Source organism: Chanodichthys erythropterus, chromosome 10 (genome assembly GCF_024489055.1).
Source record: "Chanodichthys erythropterus isolate Z2021 chromosome 10, ASM2448905v1, whole genome shotgun sequence".
Classification (NCBI taxonomy): Eukaryota; Metazoa; Chordata; class Actinopteri; order Cypriniformes; family Xenocyprididae; genus Chanodichthys; species Chanodichthys erythropterus.
In genome coordinates this window covers 22,784,625-22,803,096 of record NC_090230.1, presented here as the reverse complement: position 1 = coordinate 22,803,096, position 18,472 = coordinate 22,784,625, and the positions used below count along the sequence as shown (strand labels likewise).

General features: G+C 41.0%; 1 protein-coding gene across 1 annotated transcript; it reads right to left on the bottom strand.

Moving 5' to 3' along the window:
* Positions 1 to 883: 883 nt before the first annotated feature.
* On the bottom strand, positions 884 to 7,040 carry LOC137027948 (uncharacterized). Its single transcript, XM_067396585.1, has 5 exons — positions 6,884 to 7,040; positions 5,752 to 6,075; positions 4,405 to 4,737; positions 3,979 to 4,038; positions 884 to 1,464 (listed from the first exon to the last, which is right to left on the bottom strand). The coding sequence occupies exons 1-5, from the start codon at positions 6,924 to 6,926 to the stop codon at positions 1,409 to 1,411; spliced, it is 816 nt and encodes a 271-aa protein (XP_067252686.1). The 5' UTR covers positions 6,927 to 7,040; the 3' UTR covers positions 884 to 1,408.
* Positions 7,041 to 18,472: the final 11,432 nt, after the last annotated feature.

The window sequence follows — 18,472 nt, the reverse complement described above, 5'->3', positions numbered from 1 at the left end:
ATTAGCATTTTTTTTTTTTTTTAAATTTCATTATAATTTTTCAATTCATAGCAATTTCATGAATTTTTTTCCTTCTGGACATGACATCACTGACACATACCAAATTTTGTATATGTCAATGCATAAAATATATAGCATTCTAAATGGCTGATGGCCAAATATGCATAAAATTGGGTTTATTTGACTCCACAAGCTCAATCATGCTGTGTAACACACAAGAATGGTCCTCATTGGTTCTCACTGAATCTTAAACATGCTGCATAACACATGAGAGTGAACATGAGGTTTATTGTCATGTGTTACGCAGCACGTTTGAGCTTCAGCAAGGACCAATGAGGACCATTCTTGGTTATTGAAGCTCAAACGAGAATGAGAATGAAACTCATTAGGTCTCGCACGTCAAGCATTCATGCTTGAGCATCCCATACCTGCTGTGTGCATTGATGAATGTTTATATGTGAACAAAAGCCTAAATGTAAACTTTTCATCAAATAAAGCAAAAGTCTCTTCAGAAAATTTGGACTAAACCGTTCAATTCATATGGATTCTTTTCATAATTACTTTATAAACTTTTTATGTGTCAAAGTGGTAGTTGCATGGACTGTCAATGGATGGACAGAAATCCAACATGGATCTGTATTGCCTGTACTGGTTCAAAATGCATTTACAATGAGAATACACATATTGGACTATACTTCATTTCTATACACAAATTAAGAAACTGCTCTCAAACCAACTTTTACTCCCCATGTTTTTTTCTTCCCCCAGAATGCATTGCTTGAGAGACAAGTGGCCTTTGGAGGGAATAATCTGTGTGTGAACGCTAGGGGGCGCTCAAAGAGTTCTTGTAGAGTAAGGGTAAAAATGAATGGATGAGAAAGAGTACAAGGATTTATTATTTTATAATGTATTGTTAAAAAAATAAAAGAATAATAATATGAACAATATCATAAACAGCAGGGTACAGCTAAATAATTCTGCAAAAATACCATGTAAACATATTAACAGAAAGTAATACTGCAATTTACAAATGTACACAGTGCCATACACACAAACACAAAACACTATACCAATAACACATGACACTAAAATAATGCAATAAACTTATAAATATTTACCAACATAGCATGTTCCACAGAACCATAATGTACATAAGTTGCAACAAAATGTCATGGGATTCTGGGAATGTCACTTAATGATTTTTTCATTGTATATTATAAGATGATTTGTCAATTTTACTGGTACAATTTTACTAGAAAATGAATGTACGGTTAGCTCTATTACATTTTCCACATATATAGTTAACGGTATACCGTTAGTCAATTAACAGGCTTTTCTCGTCTTTCACAGTCAAAATTATATATATTTTTAGATTACTGTAAGTGATAATGTATGTTCCCCTGTGCAATTAAAGGATAGTTGTTTTATTTAGAGAAGTAAACAGGAAAACCTTTGCAGATGCTCCTGTAAGAAGAAAACAGAATGACAGAAGGTAAAAGAAACAAAACACACTCATGTGCAACAGTGAATGGGTGTTGATACTGTTTCTTGTGCAATGATGTTAGCCAATCATAATAGTGGCCATTTACTGATAAGCGTTAAAGTGATAGTTCACCCACAAATGAAAATTATCTCATGATTTACTCACCCTCAAGCCATATAAGAGTAGAGTAAGAGTGTTGCCCAGCACTATTGTTTGAAACGCGAGAGGCATACTCTCACCTAAGCTTACACTACCCTAGTAAAAAAGTAATAATACACTTCAAACATATGTACAGACATATCGCTTTAGACTTAATATAAAAATTTTATTCATTTCATTTCATTCATTTTTCATTTGGGGTACTACTTGTGCACATTTCTTAATATTAAAATAAGTTTTAATAACACTATTAATAAGGATTGATCTTTGTATAATATCAGTCTTTAAATGCAAGGTATTTAAAGTGTACCTGAATTTGAAATAATTCCACTTTAACACAATCAAATATACTTGTATATATCTTTAGTTGGACCTCAACACAACCTCTGCACAATTACAGTACATTAAGTACAAAATTAGTTGTTCCAATTTAGCAGACTTTAGGTATACCAGTTTAGTATACCAAAAGTACAGTTGAAGCATATTTTTATTAAATACATAATATGTACAGTAAATGTATTTGTAGTATACTTAGCATGAAATAAATGTATTTCAAATACATTTTAGTATATTTCTTTTTCACTAGGTTCCTACATCCTACGTCACGTCAGAGGTCGTTTGCATGGAAGTTATTATTATAGTTTAGAAATTTTTAAATATGGATATTGTTCTTGCCAAAAACACATTGCTTTGCTTCAGAAGGCTTTTATTAACCCCCTGGAGCCATGTGGATTACTTTTATGACGGACGGATGCACTTTTTTGGGCTTTACATTCACAAGCCCCATTCAAAGCTTGGAAGAGTGAGAATATTTTTTTTAATATTACTCTGATTGTATTTGGCTGAAAGAAGGTAGTCATATAGGATAGCTTGAGGGTCCTTGGCCCTAAAAAAATAAGCTACAGATCAAATAACAGTAACCACACTTGAGGTGTGGATTAAATTAGTTGAGCAGTATAACCTACAATATCAGATTTTATTGTTGAGATGGGTGGCATTTGATCATAATATTAAACTAGGGCTTCTTGATGTAGGGTTTAGGAGATGGGCAACTAAAGGTTTAACTGCATTAACTGCACCTTTGTTTTACAAAGAAAATGTTAAAGTTTTGCAGAAGTAAAAGTCAATTATAATTTGGATAATAATGATTTCTCTTGTTACTTACAAACACGGGACTATTTTGAAAGAGAGTAATTTAATAAACTCAAATTGATAAATGACTCCTAAAGAATAATCCTAGAATAATCTCTTCTTTCCGGGCCGTGATGGAGAATAGAAAAGACTCATCTAGCTATATCAAGCAGAAATGGGAAAGAGAATTAGATGATGAAATTCCAGATGAAAAATGGGGTATTGCTTATAAGACACAACACGTTCCTGTTCACAGAGGTGGAAAGAGTTTGCATGGAAAAATCTGGTGCGTTTCTTCATTACTCCCAAAATTAAAAGTAAACAATTATCCACAACTATGCTGGAAGATGTGTGGTCAGGTTGATTTTGATCATCTCCATGTATTCTGGAGTTGTACAAAAATATTACCTTTCTGGAGCATAGCTTTGTTGGAGTTTAAAAAGATTTTAGGATATGAAATACCAAGAGATTTGATAACATTGTATCTTGGAAACTTTGCACACATTGTGTTGAAAGGAGATGTGTATCTTGTAAATATTTTAAGTGTTGCATGTAAGAAGAGTTTTACCAGGCATTGTTATAAGCAGGACACCCCCTCATTTTGTGAATGGAGAAATTGTTAAAGAAATATACAATATGGAAGAACGGACTTTTATTTTGAGACTTAAAATGAATTTATCTCTAAAATACTCAAAGATATGGAACGAATACTGTAATGTAAACAATTACTGACTATATATATGTATGTGAATATGTGTGTGTGTGTGTGTGTATATATATATATATTTATCTATATATATATATATATATATATATATATATATATATATATATAACTTCTCAAAAAACAATGGATTGCTTCATGGAATAACTTTTCATTTTTTGGGTGAATGATTCCTTTAAAGGAGACACACCTTAAAACCTGGTTATTTCAGAGGATCAGTTCCACATATATATTTGTTTTCTTTTTTCTTTTTGTGTGTGTGTGCCAAAATCATTCTTAACATAATAAGTGAACCTCAATGAACATATTAAAATAATAAAAAAGTCTTAACCTCATTAAAAAAATCCATTCATTTTCCTTAACCTACACATCTAAATATTTTTTAATGATAACTGATTGAAACCATATCTCTCTCTCTCTCCCTCCCTCTCTCTCTCTCACACACACACACACAGAAAACACAACATGCAGAAATTCTCACCAGTTACAACTGCAATCAGCAGAACACTTCCTACTCCAATAGCAACATACACAATCCAATCTGTAATGAAACAGACGAACAATCATTTTTACTAGAGATCTTGATTTCTTTTTTTATTTTTTTTCTTTAGATATCTTATCTCGATATTTACACCTTTCCATCGGTTATGATATTGTGTGAACAGATAAATGGCGCCATCTGGTGTTTTTTGTTGCTTAAAAACAGCAATACAGGGGTAAACTAACTGATATTATGCATTATGATAACTTACGAACATTGAGCAACACATTTATTGTGCCATGTCACTGTGATAGTGACTGTGAGGCACAGATGTTTCTGACAGGCCACAATGAAAACATAACACTACTGAATTACATTCTAAACCTGCTGAAGGGAAAATGAACTGAAAGACTTAATTATACTCACTAAGGCTCTTTTCACTGATAATTCTGATGCTGTGCTGACGGCGGATGCTGCTGCTGTTGGTGATAATGTCAAGATGATAATCTCCAGAGTCTGTGGTTCTGGTGTTCATGATGGTCAGAGATCCAGTCTGATGATCCAGCTTCAGTCTGTCTCTGAATCTCTCATCACACTGAACATCTGTACAGATCTTACTCTGATCTCCAGTGATTTCAGCTAGAGCAGTGCCATTAAAATACCATCTCATCAAATTATTTGGGTTGTTTATGACACCAGGATCGAAAGTGACAGATTCTCCCTCCTTCACCGTCTTCATTTCTTCTCGCACAGGAACATCTGAAACACCAATAAACATCTGCTTTTTGCCGTTATAAAAAACAGAAACAACATGGAACAAGAAAGAACCAAAAGCATGGATCTGGAAGACTGTAGGTTAAAATTAACGGAGATGTTTGAAATTTAACTATGGAAATATGAAAAAGATTAATGACTACAACATGAATTATAAATATTAAATAAACCTTTCATTTGAAAAAAAAACAATCTAGTCTTGTGCTACCAGGCCTTCAGACTGACCGCAGAAGGTCTGGACTCCACAGTAGCTTTCATTGGCCGCCCAGAGGCCATGTGACTGATACGTAAAGCAACCAATCACAGTTCATTCTGTTCGGCGTCATGTTTAGGGGCATGAAAATGTAAAGTCGATGTCCCTACATTAACAGACCGCCGTGTAAAACTCTTGGATGTGTTTTACTGAGTCTATGCTGTGAACTTTACATACTTCACATCCAACGTATAGTTAATCTTGATAAGCGCTCAGTTTCACAATTGCGAACATGATGGCTTTCTTCTTCCATAAGGGGCTCTGTTCCCAGGTGGACTTTTAAAGACTGCGACGCACGTCTCCTGAAAATCCTGTAGAATTCAATCAATCAGATTACGATAAGTGTTTCTAATTTTGTGTGCCATATGCATCAGACCATTTAGCCAACAGTCCACTGGCATGACAACTGAGGCTGAGACTATCAACAAAATGGAGATGTGAATCTCTTTGCAGCCAAACATGTTATTTACAAAACAAAGACAATGATGAGAACACAGAATAAAGAGCAGAAGAACTTTGAACAACTTACACAATAAGTTACAACAACAAAGACAATAACTCTGAGGAACTGAGGGCAACTATAATGAGAAAAATGAGAAACAAGATACAGAACGGTGACAAAAGACAGAAAAACATGAAGACACAAACTAAAAGTCACTGGAACAGAAACTGAAATCAAACATTAAAACTGAAAGTCACTGCTGTCAAAACAAAACACACTGTGACTAAACATGTAACATACTCACCATAGACAGTGATAATAAAGATCGTTTCACTGATGCTGTTGCTGCCGATGATCTGTAGTTTATACAGTCCGGAGTCTGTGATGTTCATGATGATCAGAGATCCAGTCTGATGATCCAGCTTCAGTCTGTCTCTGAATCTCTCAGTATCTTCATTACACTGAACATCTGTACAGCTCTTACTGAGATAATCACTGATTTGAGCTATACGAGTGTGATTGAAAAACCATTTAATCTTTTCTTGTTGGTTTGTTTGAACATTTGTGTTCAGCGTGACTGAATCTCCCTCCATCACTGAGACTCTGTCTGTATCAACACCAGACACACCTGAAAAAGAAATGAATAGTTAATTAGAAATCACTTAAAAAAGTAGGTCATGTACATAAACAGTGAAAATGTTTGAATTTGATTCCATTTATGCTTGATTATGTGATATTGCTTCATATATTTGTCACAAATCACAAGGTTTCAGTTTCAACGATAAACACAGCGTGACTATGACTAGGCCTACAGTATAAACAACAAAGGGTCATCGACATCCAGAGGGAACTGTAAGTGTAGGAACAAAAGGCATTTTAAAACCATATTTGATATGGTAAAAAAAAAAAAAAAACATGATATGATAAAATAAACAACGAAAACCAACAGTCGCTGCACAAAACTAATGAGAATTTCCATTGTGCAACAGAGATAGTGTGTAAAAAAAAAATTTCTGAATGCAATTTCTTCATCTGTTTGCTTGTATTGTTTTGACCTATGCTGTATAGCTGTGTTTTGGTTAGAGACCCCCTTTTAACTCCGAAAAATTAATTCAGCTTCTTGACTGTGTTTACGTGAGCACCAAGCCCGGAAGTTTGACTTGTTTTGTTACCGTTAGGCGCGCCGCGCGCACCCAAGCTCTCGGGCTTTGTTTATTTTGAAATGTGCGCACAGACAGCCGCTCGAGAAAGAGCTATTTATCTTATTCGCGGTTTAATACACTGTTAATAACTCTTTTTCATATCAAGCGAAGTCATACTCATCTCGAAGTCACGTAACATGATTTGACGATTTGGACGTTACGTTTGTTCTTTATGAAATCTAGTCACATTCGCCATTATCTTTCACCAGAAATAAAACAGGCTACATGACTTACCAAGCTGGAAAACACACACTGGGACGAAAATAAAAAGATTCATCACAGTTTCTCTGAAAAACGAATGCTGTAGAAACAAAAGTCTGTGCCGTTTCAATGTTGACAATCTCAAATGTAAACAAAAAAACGATCGTGCATCGAGGGCGGAGCCTGAAATAGGAAGTGAAAGTCCTGTGAGGGACTGATCAGGGGTGAGTTTCCCGAAAGCATCGTTGGTGAACTATGGTCGTAAGTCCCATTGAACTCTATTGGTAACGACGGAACTTGCGACCATAGTTCGCTTTGGGAAACGCACCCCAGAGCCGTTGACTGATATCACAACATTGATCATCCGAATGCCTTCTCCAGTTGTTTCAATGGTTTGCTAGCAGAAGAGAGTTTGTCTTGCACCTTTAGCAATGTGGTGTTTCCTTAATATGGGTCATGGATCCAACTGCTATCTTTGTAAGGAAACACCCACCATCTATATGCAAGAAAAGCCTTTGGCATGCAACTATCTTGGTGTATACAATTTTGTACTTTGTGGCCATGTCCAGGACATTGAATACCAATATTTGTCAAATTATTTTTGTGTCTTATGGACCAAATTACTACCTGTCGGTGGTAAAGACACAAAACACAAATGCAAGATGTGGTCTATTAGCAGGGATGGGCAGTATTTCAGATACATGTATTTAAAATACGTATTTGAAATACAAAATACTATTTTGTATTTTGTATTTTAAAGCCTTTGGAAAAAATCAAATGTAATTTGTATTTAAATACATTTAAGATGAGTATTTTTGTATTTTCAAAATACTCAAAATACTTTGAGACAGTCAACCTCTTGAACAGGGTGTTGTTTTCATGCATCAACTAGTTCAGACCAGGTTCAGACCAGACACGCCCCCCAAACCCCCCCCCCCCCCCCCAACCCAGCCTTGGATCGGCAACTTTTCTGGAATAAGGTGAGGATGTGCTACTTGTTGATTAAAGTAGCTTGTCAAATGTGTTTGAAGCATTAAAGGGATAGTTCACCCAAAAATGAAATTTTGATGTTTATCTGCTTGCCCCCAGCGCATCCAAGATGTAGGTGACTTTTTTCTTCAGTAAAACACAAATGAGGATTTTTAACTCCAACCGCTGCTGTCTGTCAGCCAAATAATGGGAGTAGATGGGGACTTCGGCTAAAAGAGTAAATAAAGCTGGCTTAGACAAATCCAAATTAAACCCTGTGGCTCGTGACGGCACATTGATGTCCTAAGACACGAAACGATCGGTTTGTGTGAGAAACCGAACAGTATTTATATAATTTTTTACCTCTAATACATGACTATGTCCAACTCCGTTCAGCATCGGTTAGTGATGTCTGATCGCGCTCTGACAACGGCAGTGATGTCTCGCGCATATACTTTAATGAGTGTCAGACATCACTGCCGCTGTCAGAGCGCGATCAGACATCACAAACCGATCGTTTCGTGTCTTAGGACATCAATGTGCCGTCACGAGCCACAGGGTTTAATTTGGATTTGTCTAAGCCAGCTTTATTTACTCTTGTAGCCGAAGTCCCCATCTACTCCCATTATTTGGCTGACAGACAGCAGCGGTTGGAGTTAAAAATCCTCATTTGTGTTTTACTGAAGAAAAAAAGTCACCTACATCTTGGATGCGCTGGGGGCAAGCAGATAAACATCAAAATTTCATTTTTGGGTGAACTATCCCTTTAACGTTACTGCATGTTAAGCCGAGTTCAGACTGCACGATTTTAGCCCCGATTTTGGCTCGCCGACAGGTTTTGAGAAATCGCAGACAAATGCCCGAAATCACAGGCAAATCGCTGCTCGTTCACGTGAGTTCGGGGAGGAGTTATAGACCACAATATCAGCAAGCATGGCTTTGTACACATAAACATTACAATGTTTAGATAGGACTTTCCGCTTTCTCTTTAGCTTTGTGCAGTTGAAGCCTTGTTTATACTTTCGCAATTCGCATGGCTCTACGCCATGAACCTGTTACCTGCTTACTGCGCACGCTCCTCAGTAAACAGCTTTTATGCTTGACGTGCTCTCCATTGTATAATTCTGTGAAAAACGACAGAGGGCGACTCTGAGTAATTGTTCTCCAAACCACCAAAAAGCAGCAATGAGAGGAAGTAGTTTGCCGAATAATTTGTCAAACATCTCTTATACTATGTCAAACACTCGTCTCGTGAGAAGTTTGTGAATAAATGGATTTCTTCACATGTAAACTGATTAGGTTGTAGGTCATTTTGACGACACATGTGAAAAAGTTTTTTAGTACACTTCTTAAACCCTACCCAAATAATCAAGTTAAACCCAGTAAACTTGAAATTGTGACTTGAGACATTAGAACAAAACATATTAATATGATAACATATGTATAACACTAAATTGAACAATACTGTGTTATATATGTTTTTTAATTCATTAATTATTTTATTTCAATTAACGATTGTATTAAACACCGACCATTACTTTATTCATTATTTCTGCTATGCAGGCTCATTTTGTAAATGTAATCATTTTAAATTTTACAAACATGGTGCTTTATGAAAATGTAACTGGACACATTTCCAAATTGTGATTGTGTTTACCCATCTATGCAAATGTTTGTTTATGTAGAGACGAAATAATTAGGTTAATCATTGTCTGTCTCCATCAGTTTAGTGTAGTAATTGTGTGCATTTGTGATGACAATGATGAAAGATACACTACACTTTTAGTTTTATTGTTCACCAAAAAAAGTGCCAAATGATTTCTAATTAAAAAATAATTTATTTTAGATAAACTTTATATTTTCTAATTATGTATATAGAAACAAATAAACTTTACATTAAATAAATATAAAAGTTACTATACTACGTGCGTAAAAAAAAAGCATCAAAAGAGTTTGAAATTCAGTTTTTGCTGTGGTATCAAAACTGATATTGATAATTGTGAAACCATGCCATATATTGTCATATCACCCATCCCTATTCTTTGCTATATAGCAGAAAAGGTTCCCACAGTTTTACAGTTTTTTTTAATAGTGTTCACCATAAGTAATAGACTACATTGTAACCTTGTCAGAAGTAAGTATATAAATGGCTGCTATTTTGCACTACATAAGTTTATTTGTAATTACCAGCAAGGAAGCAAGCACTTAAGAAAGAGAGAGAGAGAGAATGACAGAGAGTGCAGAAATGAGGTAAGGAATTAAAAGTCAGTAGGCCTATGTAGTTTCTTAATTCACTGTGACTATTTATTATTAGCTTAACAAATTACACATTGTCACATTGGCTTTTAATGATGGTGATAAAACATAATAAAAGTTAAAAATTAGTTTTTTGGGGTTTTTTTTTTTTGTAGTTTTTTATTTCCTACAGGGCAGGGGAAGGGAAGAGGTATATACAATTAAAACGAAAGTTTCTAAGTAGTTGCACACATCTAAATGCTTTTTGGCATTCAGAATAGGCCCAGATAGATTTCAGCCTAATAGGGATACCTGCACTGAATCTTCAATTTAACATGTATTTTGTGTATTTTCAAAATACAAAATACTGTATTTGTATTTAAATACATTTTCCCACACAGTATTTTGTATTTGTATTTAAATACATTTTTCCACACAGTATTTTGTATTTGTATTTTAAATACATTTCCATGTATTTATGCCCATCTCTGTCTATTAGCCTATAAACAAGACAATAATAATGAAGTTAGCTGTCCAGCTTAGACTGATGTTTTTCATGATTATGTAGTTTGTCTATGTAACTGAGCTAATAGACCTTATTTCCTTTATGGACTGCATGTGTAATATTGTAAATATTATGTGGTTAGATTTAGGCTACCCAGTGATGAAAGCTCCTACCAAACCTCTGAGGGAGGTTATTCCTTTTTAAATAGGGTCGAAACGTACACAGCTTTCATTTTTGACCTTTTCTGACCCGTTTTATGTTTGCCAGTTTGAATGTGAACTGAATTCAACGGACTGTATTCACATAATAGATCTTGCATTTCCTCAGCACCAGACATTAAAGTAAATTATTCTGAATAACCCACTTCAATGCAATCTAGGATTTTATAAATATTAACTTTATTCACAATAAGTCATATGGGTGAGCATTTGAAATGTAAAAAACAAAAGCAATAATTTAAATTTTGATCATCATTATATATGGATAGAGATGGGCTCTGTCGAGGACCCCATGTTTGGAGGAAGGCCACAAGGGACAAAGGCCCTGTCCCAAACGACACTTTATGTGCTCTTAAATTTTTGTGGATGAGTGTGAGTCCACAGTAGCATAGTGTGTCCTTTTGGTCATTTTAGGTTACAAAAGGAAGCCTGTGAGTGCCCCCTTTGCGACCAATATGCTTCCTTGATGCACACACTTGCAGAGGTCAAATTGAAGAGAGCTATGCAGCAGACCTCTACCTGACAGTCAAAACAGCATTACATCATGAAAGTGTGGACATCGGCTGCGCTTAACTCCACTTAGAAACTTGTGAACTTTCCTAAGCAGTTTTCCTCAGGGGAATCTCTGCCGCCGTTTTGAAGTGTTTGAACCTTGTCAAGTGGATGAGAGAAGGCCATGCATTTACATAACAATGGCATTTCGGAGGCCTAAAAGAGCAAACTAAAAAAGACGGTGACGTGCATGCATATCATGCAGTCATCGCCAACTACTGGCCTGGCAGCATAATGCATTACAATTTTGTGTTACCGTTTCTGTTTTTAGTATATCATCATCATATAAATGTACCCTCCGCCAGTAGTGGGCACTCGCGTAACATAAATGAACAAGATGAAGGGATGTTAGCGAGGGAAGGGCATAAATAAGTGAAATTAAATGCAGACTCTGAGAAGATCGCAGGGGCGTATGGTTTCATTTGGGACTAAGTATTGATTCACACATAAGATGCTAATTTTTCGCCACTTACTGGTGTAACCGTGTAACCTGCAGAAAGGGTAACAATGAATCATTGAGCAAATCTTGCATTATTCATCACATCCTTTTTTACAGCTCTTAAAAGGATCGTTCACCCAAAAATTAAAATTCTGTCATCATTACATCATATATATATATATATATATATATATATATATATATTTAGAATCGTAACTAAATGATAAACACTGTGTTCTGTGAAGGAGATAAGTCAGATGAGTCAAGTTCATGACAGCAGGGCAGGAAGAAGCCCTTCACCTACAAACTAAACATACATCAAACAAATGGCCGTTATCATGCACAAGCTAATTGTCTACCCAACTGTTCGCATCAGGTTTCTGCAGTAAAACGACCGCAGCAGTTTGACCCCAAAATGGAGCTGCTCGCGAGTCGAGTCACACTTCAGTAAGACTGGCAATAATGTGAGACAGCAACATTTGCATTTATGTTATCATTACATTTAGATTGACTAATCCAATTTTCCACTCTTCTACTTCTTCATAGGGTGAATTAAGATTGATTGGGGAAAAAGTGTCCAAATCAACCTGAATTCACCCTATTTGACACAGTCAGAAACTCCCTTTCAGAAACTATAAATGTTATATTTTTAACAAATGTTTTCCAGATTATTTTCCACCATTTAGTTAAAGTCTTAAGAGCCAGATCAATATATAAAATCCATAACACGTGTGTGCGTGTGAACTAAGGGTGGTCAAACTCTCTCGTGGGAGGATTCACACACCAGGTTCAGTGTTATCAGCAGATAGTCTTATTAGATCAGAGTTTTCACTGAACAAGAGAAGAAAATGTTTCACACGCTTGTTTTGTTCTGTTTGTGTTGTCTGGTTGGTAAGTTATAAATGCATTTTTATATCTTCATTTATTTTCATTTTGGAGAAAAAAAGATGCCGCTCCTGTTTTACTTGGTTGTATTTATCTTCTGTGCCACTAGACAAGCAGAAAAAAAACATTAAAGGTTATTGATTCACATAAATCAGTTTTTTCATATACAGTATGTCACCTTTTGTTTGGCGTCTTTGCTGCTGTTAAAAGTTACAAACTGATTTCGAACTTTCTAAACACACAACATTAATCTGTGTAAAATCTGTTCTTCAGGTGTGTTTGGATCTGAAACAAATGAAAAACAGTCAGTGTCAGTGATGGAGGGAGATTCTGTCACTTTACACATTGTGTCACAGACACGCCAGGCTCCACCTCACCACAGTACCCACGCACTCAATCTCCAGCTTATTAATCACCGCCACCTGCACCTCATTCACTCTGCAATCACCAGCACTACAAAGCCACCACTCTCACACACACTCACTGTCCGGTCTCGTTTGCACTACTCCATGTATATGCTTACCTTAAGGACTCCCCATCGACATACTTACCTGCTCCAGCGATCTCCTTCATCTCCTGGTCCCTTCGTGTGCTTACCCTTCTGTGTGTGTGAGTGTCTCCAACGTCTCCCTTCATCTCAGCTCAACTCCTGGATCCACAAACCACACAAGGACAGTATTACTTTATATTCATCTCTCAAGAACCTGATAACAGCCATTATCACTCTGTGTTCCACATATTGTTCAATAAAGCTCACCTGGATTGCTTTTATCTCTGCCTCCGTGTCTATATCATAACAGAAGACCGGACCATAACAACTTAACGGCATGAGCACCGACGATCCATTCCAGGAACTTGTGGACGTGCTGCGTCGAGCACTCACACCACAGCCCTCAACATCGTCATCCCTCAACACGGCTGTCTCCGCACCCACCAGCACCGCTCCTTCACCTGCATTCACCGCCAGTCCCATGGCCAAACCGGCGCCCTACTCTGGATCGGCGGAGGAATGCAGCGGATTCCTTCTCCAATGTGAACTGGTCCTGGAGATGCAGCCGCACCTCTACACCACAGACACGGCTAAAATAGCGTTCATTATTTCACAACTGCAAGGGAAGGCTCTGCAATGGGCAGATGCGCTATGGACCCAGAAAGGGCCCAGTCGTCCAATCCTATTCGGCGTTCGTCTCCCACTTCCGGGAAGTATTTGGGAAGCCTTTGACTGATTCCACGACTGGTGAGAAACTTTACAATCTAAAGCAAAGAAACCTCTCTGTTAACGAATATGCCTTGCAGTTTCGAACGCTAGCCGCCACCAGCGGATGGAACGAGCAAGCCCTCATCACCACGTTCCGTCAGGGGCTGGAACCCTCCGTGCGGCTGCATCTCGCTGCATACGAGGACTCCATGGGATTAGAACGCTTCATCCAACTCGCCATCCGCGTGGGGTCCCGTATGCAGTCGTGTATTCAAGAACACCAGGGCCAGTCATCCATTACCAACCTCCTCCGTCGATCCGAACCCGTCAGCTCCCCAGAACCAGCCACAGAACCCATGCAAATCGATCATTCTCGTCTCACTCCTAATGAAAGACAAAGAAGGCTGGCCCTGAATCTCTGTCTCTATTGCGGGACTATGGGGCACAATCTCTCCACATGCCCAATACGTCCTCCTCGACCCGTGGTGAGTGCAATATTTCCCTCCATTCAGAAAATGAAACCACTCACTACAACTGTAACCCTTACTGCTGCTAACATCTCTGTTCCAGTGGTGGCGCTCCTTGATTCAGGGTCAGCCGGAAACTTCATCTCAGGCACCCTCTGTAGACAACTCAACCTCAAGATCTCTCCTTCACCGACGAGCTATCAAATCCACTCCATCACGGGCAAACCCCTAAGCCGCAGACACATCCGTCACTGCGTGGGTCCACTTCAACTCAGCATCGGAATCTTGCACACTGAACACATCCATTTGCTGGTTCTGGAGGAATCCACCGCTGACGTGGTTCTAGGGCGCCCATGGCTGGAACAACACAACCCCAACATCTCCTGGCGCACGGGCGAAGTCCTGAAGTGGGGCGATCACTGCTTCCCAGATTGCTTCCCAGCGCTTCCTGTTCCGAAATCTCCACTCTCCAAGCCTCTTCTCGTGAACGCCACGTCCATCGAGAGCCCTGTTGAGAAGCGCTCCGTGGATGTCCCCCCGGACTACGCCCCCTTCAGTGACGTTTTCTGCCCGCAACGCGCCTCCAAGCTTCCTCCACACCGGCCATGGGACTGCGCCATCGATCTGCTGCCGGGTGAACCAGTGCCCAGGGGACGCATATACCCCCTGTCCATACCGGAGGAGAAGGCCATGGAGGAATACATCAAGGAGGCACTCGAACAAGGTTACATCCGCCCGTCTACTTCCCCTGCTGCTTCGAGCTTCTTCTTCGTGGCAAAGAAGGACGGAGGCTTGAGGCCCTGCATCGATTACCGTGCCCTCAACAAGATCACCATAAAGTTCCGCTATCCACTTCCCCTCGTCCCAGCGGCCCTGGAACATCTTCGCGGTGCCACTGTGTTCACCAAGTTGGACCTCCGCAGCGCGTACAACCTCATCCGGATACGTGAGGGGGACGAGTGGAAGACCGCCTTTGTCACGCCCACAGGACACTACGAATACCTCGTGATGCCGTATGGCCTGGTCAACGCCCCCTCCGTATTCCAGGATTTCATCCACGAGGTGCTCCGGGAGTTTCTCCATAAGTCCGTTCTGGTTTATATAGATGACATCCTCATCTACTCCCGGAGCTTGGCCGAACATCGCCACCACGTTGCGGAGGTCCTCCAGCGCTTACGGCAGTTTCATCTCTTCCTCAAGGCGGAAAAATGCTCATTTCATCAACCCTCTGTCCAGTTCCTGGGGTACGTGATTGATCACAGTGGCATCCGGATGGACGAGGGGAAGGTCTCCGCTATACAGTCCTTGCCCACTCCTACTACTATCAAAGAGCTCCAAAGATTCCTAGGTTTCTCCAATTTCTATCGCCGGTTTATCAAGAATTACAGCACTATCGTCAGTCCACTCACCAACCTACTCCGTCACCAGCCCAAGTCTCTGTCCTGGTCTCCTCAAGCCACCAATGCCTTTGAGACCCTGAAGAAAGCATTCACCACCGCTCCCCTCCTCGTCCACCCTAACCCGGACCTCCCGTTCATCGTTGAGGTGGACGCATCTACCACCGGAGTGGGAGCGGTCCTTTCACAGCAGCAGGGTACACCAAGTAGACTCCATCCATGCGCCTTCTTCTCCCGCAAGCTCAACCCGGCGGAGGTCTACTACGATATCGGTGACCGCGAACTCTTGGCCGTCAAGCTTGCCCTTGAGGAGTGGAGGCATTGGTTGGAGGGAGCTACTCACCCGTTTCAAGTTCTCACTGATCACAAAAACCTCGAATATCTGAAGGCCGCTAAGAGACTCAACCCTCGCCAAGCTCACTGGGCGATGTTCTTCTCTAGATTCAACTTCTCCATCTCCTACCGTCCTGGTTCTAAGAATACGAAAGCTGACGCCCTATCTCGCCTCTATGCTCCTGAGGAAAAGCCCGAAAAGCCTGATACCATTCTGCCGGAGTCCATCTTCGTGAACCCCATCCAGTGGTCCGAAGAAACTATTCCCTCCACCAATGCCTCCACACGCACTCCGCCGGGTTGCCCACAAGGCTTGCAATACATCACACGGGCACGTCGCACTCCACTCCTGCACAGCATCCACTCTTCACTTGGCACTGGTCACCCGGGGGTCAAGGAGACCCTCTCGTTGCTCAAACAACGCTTCTGGTGGCCCAACATGGCCAACGACGTCAGGAGGTACGTGCAGGGCTGCAGGGAGTGCGCCATCTCCAAGAGCCCACGCCATCTTCCCACCGGCAAGCTCTTTCCTCTGCCCGTTCCTGAGAGACCCTGGTAACACCTGGGAGTGGACTTCGTCACCGATCTCCCCGAGTCTGACGGTCACACATGCATCCTGGTGGTGGTGGACCGCTTCTCAAAGTCCTGCCGTCTGATACCCCTGGAGGGTCTACCTACCGCCATGGCCACCGCAGAACTAATGTTTAATCATGTTTTTCGCTATTATGGATTACCTGAAGACATCGTCTCCGACAGAGGACCCCAGTTTGTCTCACACGTCTGGAAAGCCTTCTTCTCCCTCCTGGGTGTGACCGTCAGCCTATCGTCTGGATACCATCCTCAGTCGAACGGGCAGACGGAACGGAAGATCCAGGAGATCGGCCGCTTCCTGCGTACCTTCTGTCACGGCCACCAGAACTCCTGGAACCAGTACCTGGGTTGGGCCGAGTACGCACAGAACTCTCTCCGCCAAGCATCAACGGGACTAACACCCTTCCAGTGCGTACTCGGCTACCAACCCCCGATGTTCCCCTGGGACGGGGAACCCTCCAACGTTCCGGCAGTCGACTACTGGTTCCGGGAGAGCGAGAGGGTGTGGGACTCAGCCCACCACCAGCTGCAGAGGGCCCTGCGCAGACGCAAGATGGCAGCCGACCTTCGACGCTCCGAGGCTCCTGTCTACCAGCCGGGGCAGAAGGTCTGGCTGTCCACCCGGGACATCAGGATGCGTCTGCCCTGCAAAAAGCTGAGTCCCCGCTTCATTGGCCCGTTCACCATCCTTCGGCAGATCAACCCCGTCACCTATCGTCTCCAACTCCCGGCACAGTATAGTAGAATCCATCCTACATTTCACGTATCTCTACTCAAACCTCACCACCCTTCTGTTGTTCCCTACACAGAGCCTGACGTGGCAGCCGCCGAGCCCCCCCTTCCACTTCTCCTAGAGGACGGCACAGCCTACGTGGTCCACGAGATCTTGGATTCCCGGCGCCGTGGTGGTAAACTCGAGTACCTCGTGGACTGGGAGGACTATGGTCCCGAAGAACGCTCATGGGTTCCCAGGAATGATATCCTTGATCCTCTTCTGTTACAGAACTTCCATACCAACCATCCAGACAGACCTGCCCCGCGACCCAGGGGAAGACCACCACGACGTCGGGGTCCGCGGCCCTCAGGAGCGGGCCGTGGGAGGGGGGGTACTGTCACAGACACGCCAGGCTCCACCTCACCACAGTACCCACGCACTCAATCTCCAGCTTATTAATCACCGCCACCTGCACCTCATTCACTCTGCAATCACCAGCACTACAAAGCCACCACTCTCACACACACTCACTGTCCGGTCTCGTTTGCACTACTCCATGTATATGCTTACCTTAAGGACTCCCCATCGACATACTTACCTGCTCCAGCGATCTCCTTCATCTCCTGGTCCCTTCGTGTGCTTACCCTTCTGTGTGTGTGAGTGTCTCCAACGTCTCCCTTCATCTCAGCTCAACTCCTGGATCCACAAACCACACAAGGACAGTATTACTTTATATTCATCTCTCAAGAACCTGATAACAGCCATTATCACTCTGTGTTCCACATATTGTTCAATAAAGCTCACCTGGATTGCTTTTATCTCTGCCTCCGTGTCTATATCATAACACATTGATGCTACTGAAGTACAGAAAGGAGACAATATATAAAAGCAGATTATAGCTGAAATCAGTAGAATTTATGGATTGATCATTACATACGATGGTCCTGATGGGAGATTCAGAGGCAGACTGAAGCTGGACAATCAAACTGGATCTTTGACCATCACAAACATCACAACTGAACATGATGGAGTTTATCAACTAGAGTTAAGAGGAGTGGATCTGACATCAAAAACATTCAGTGTTTCTGTCTATGGTGAGTAGAGATCATTTGTCCAAA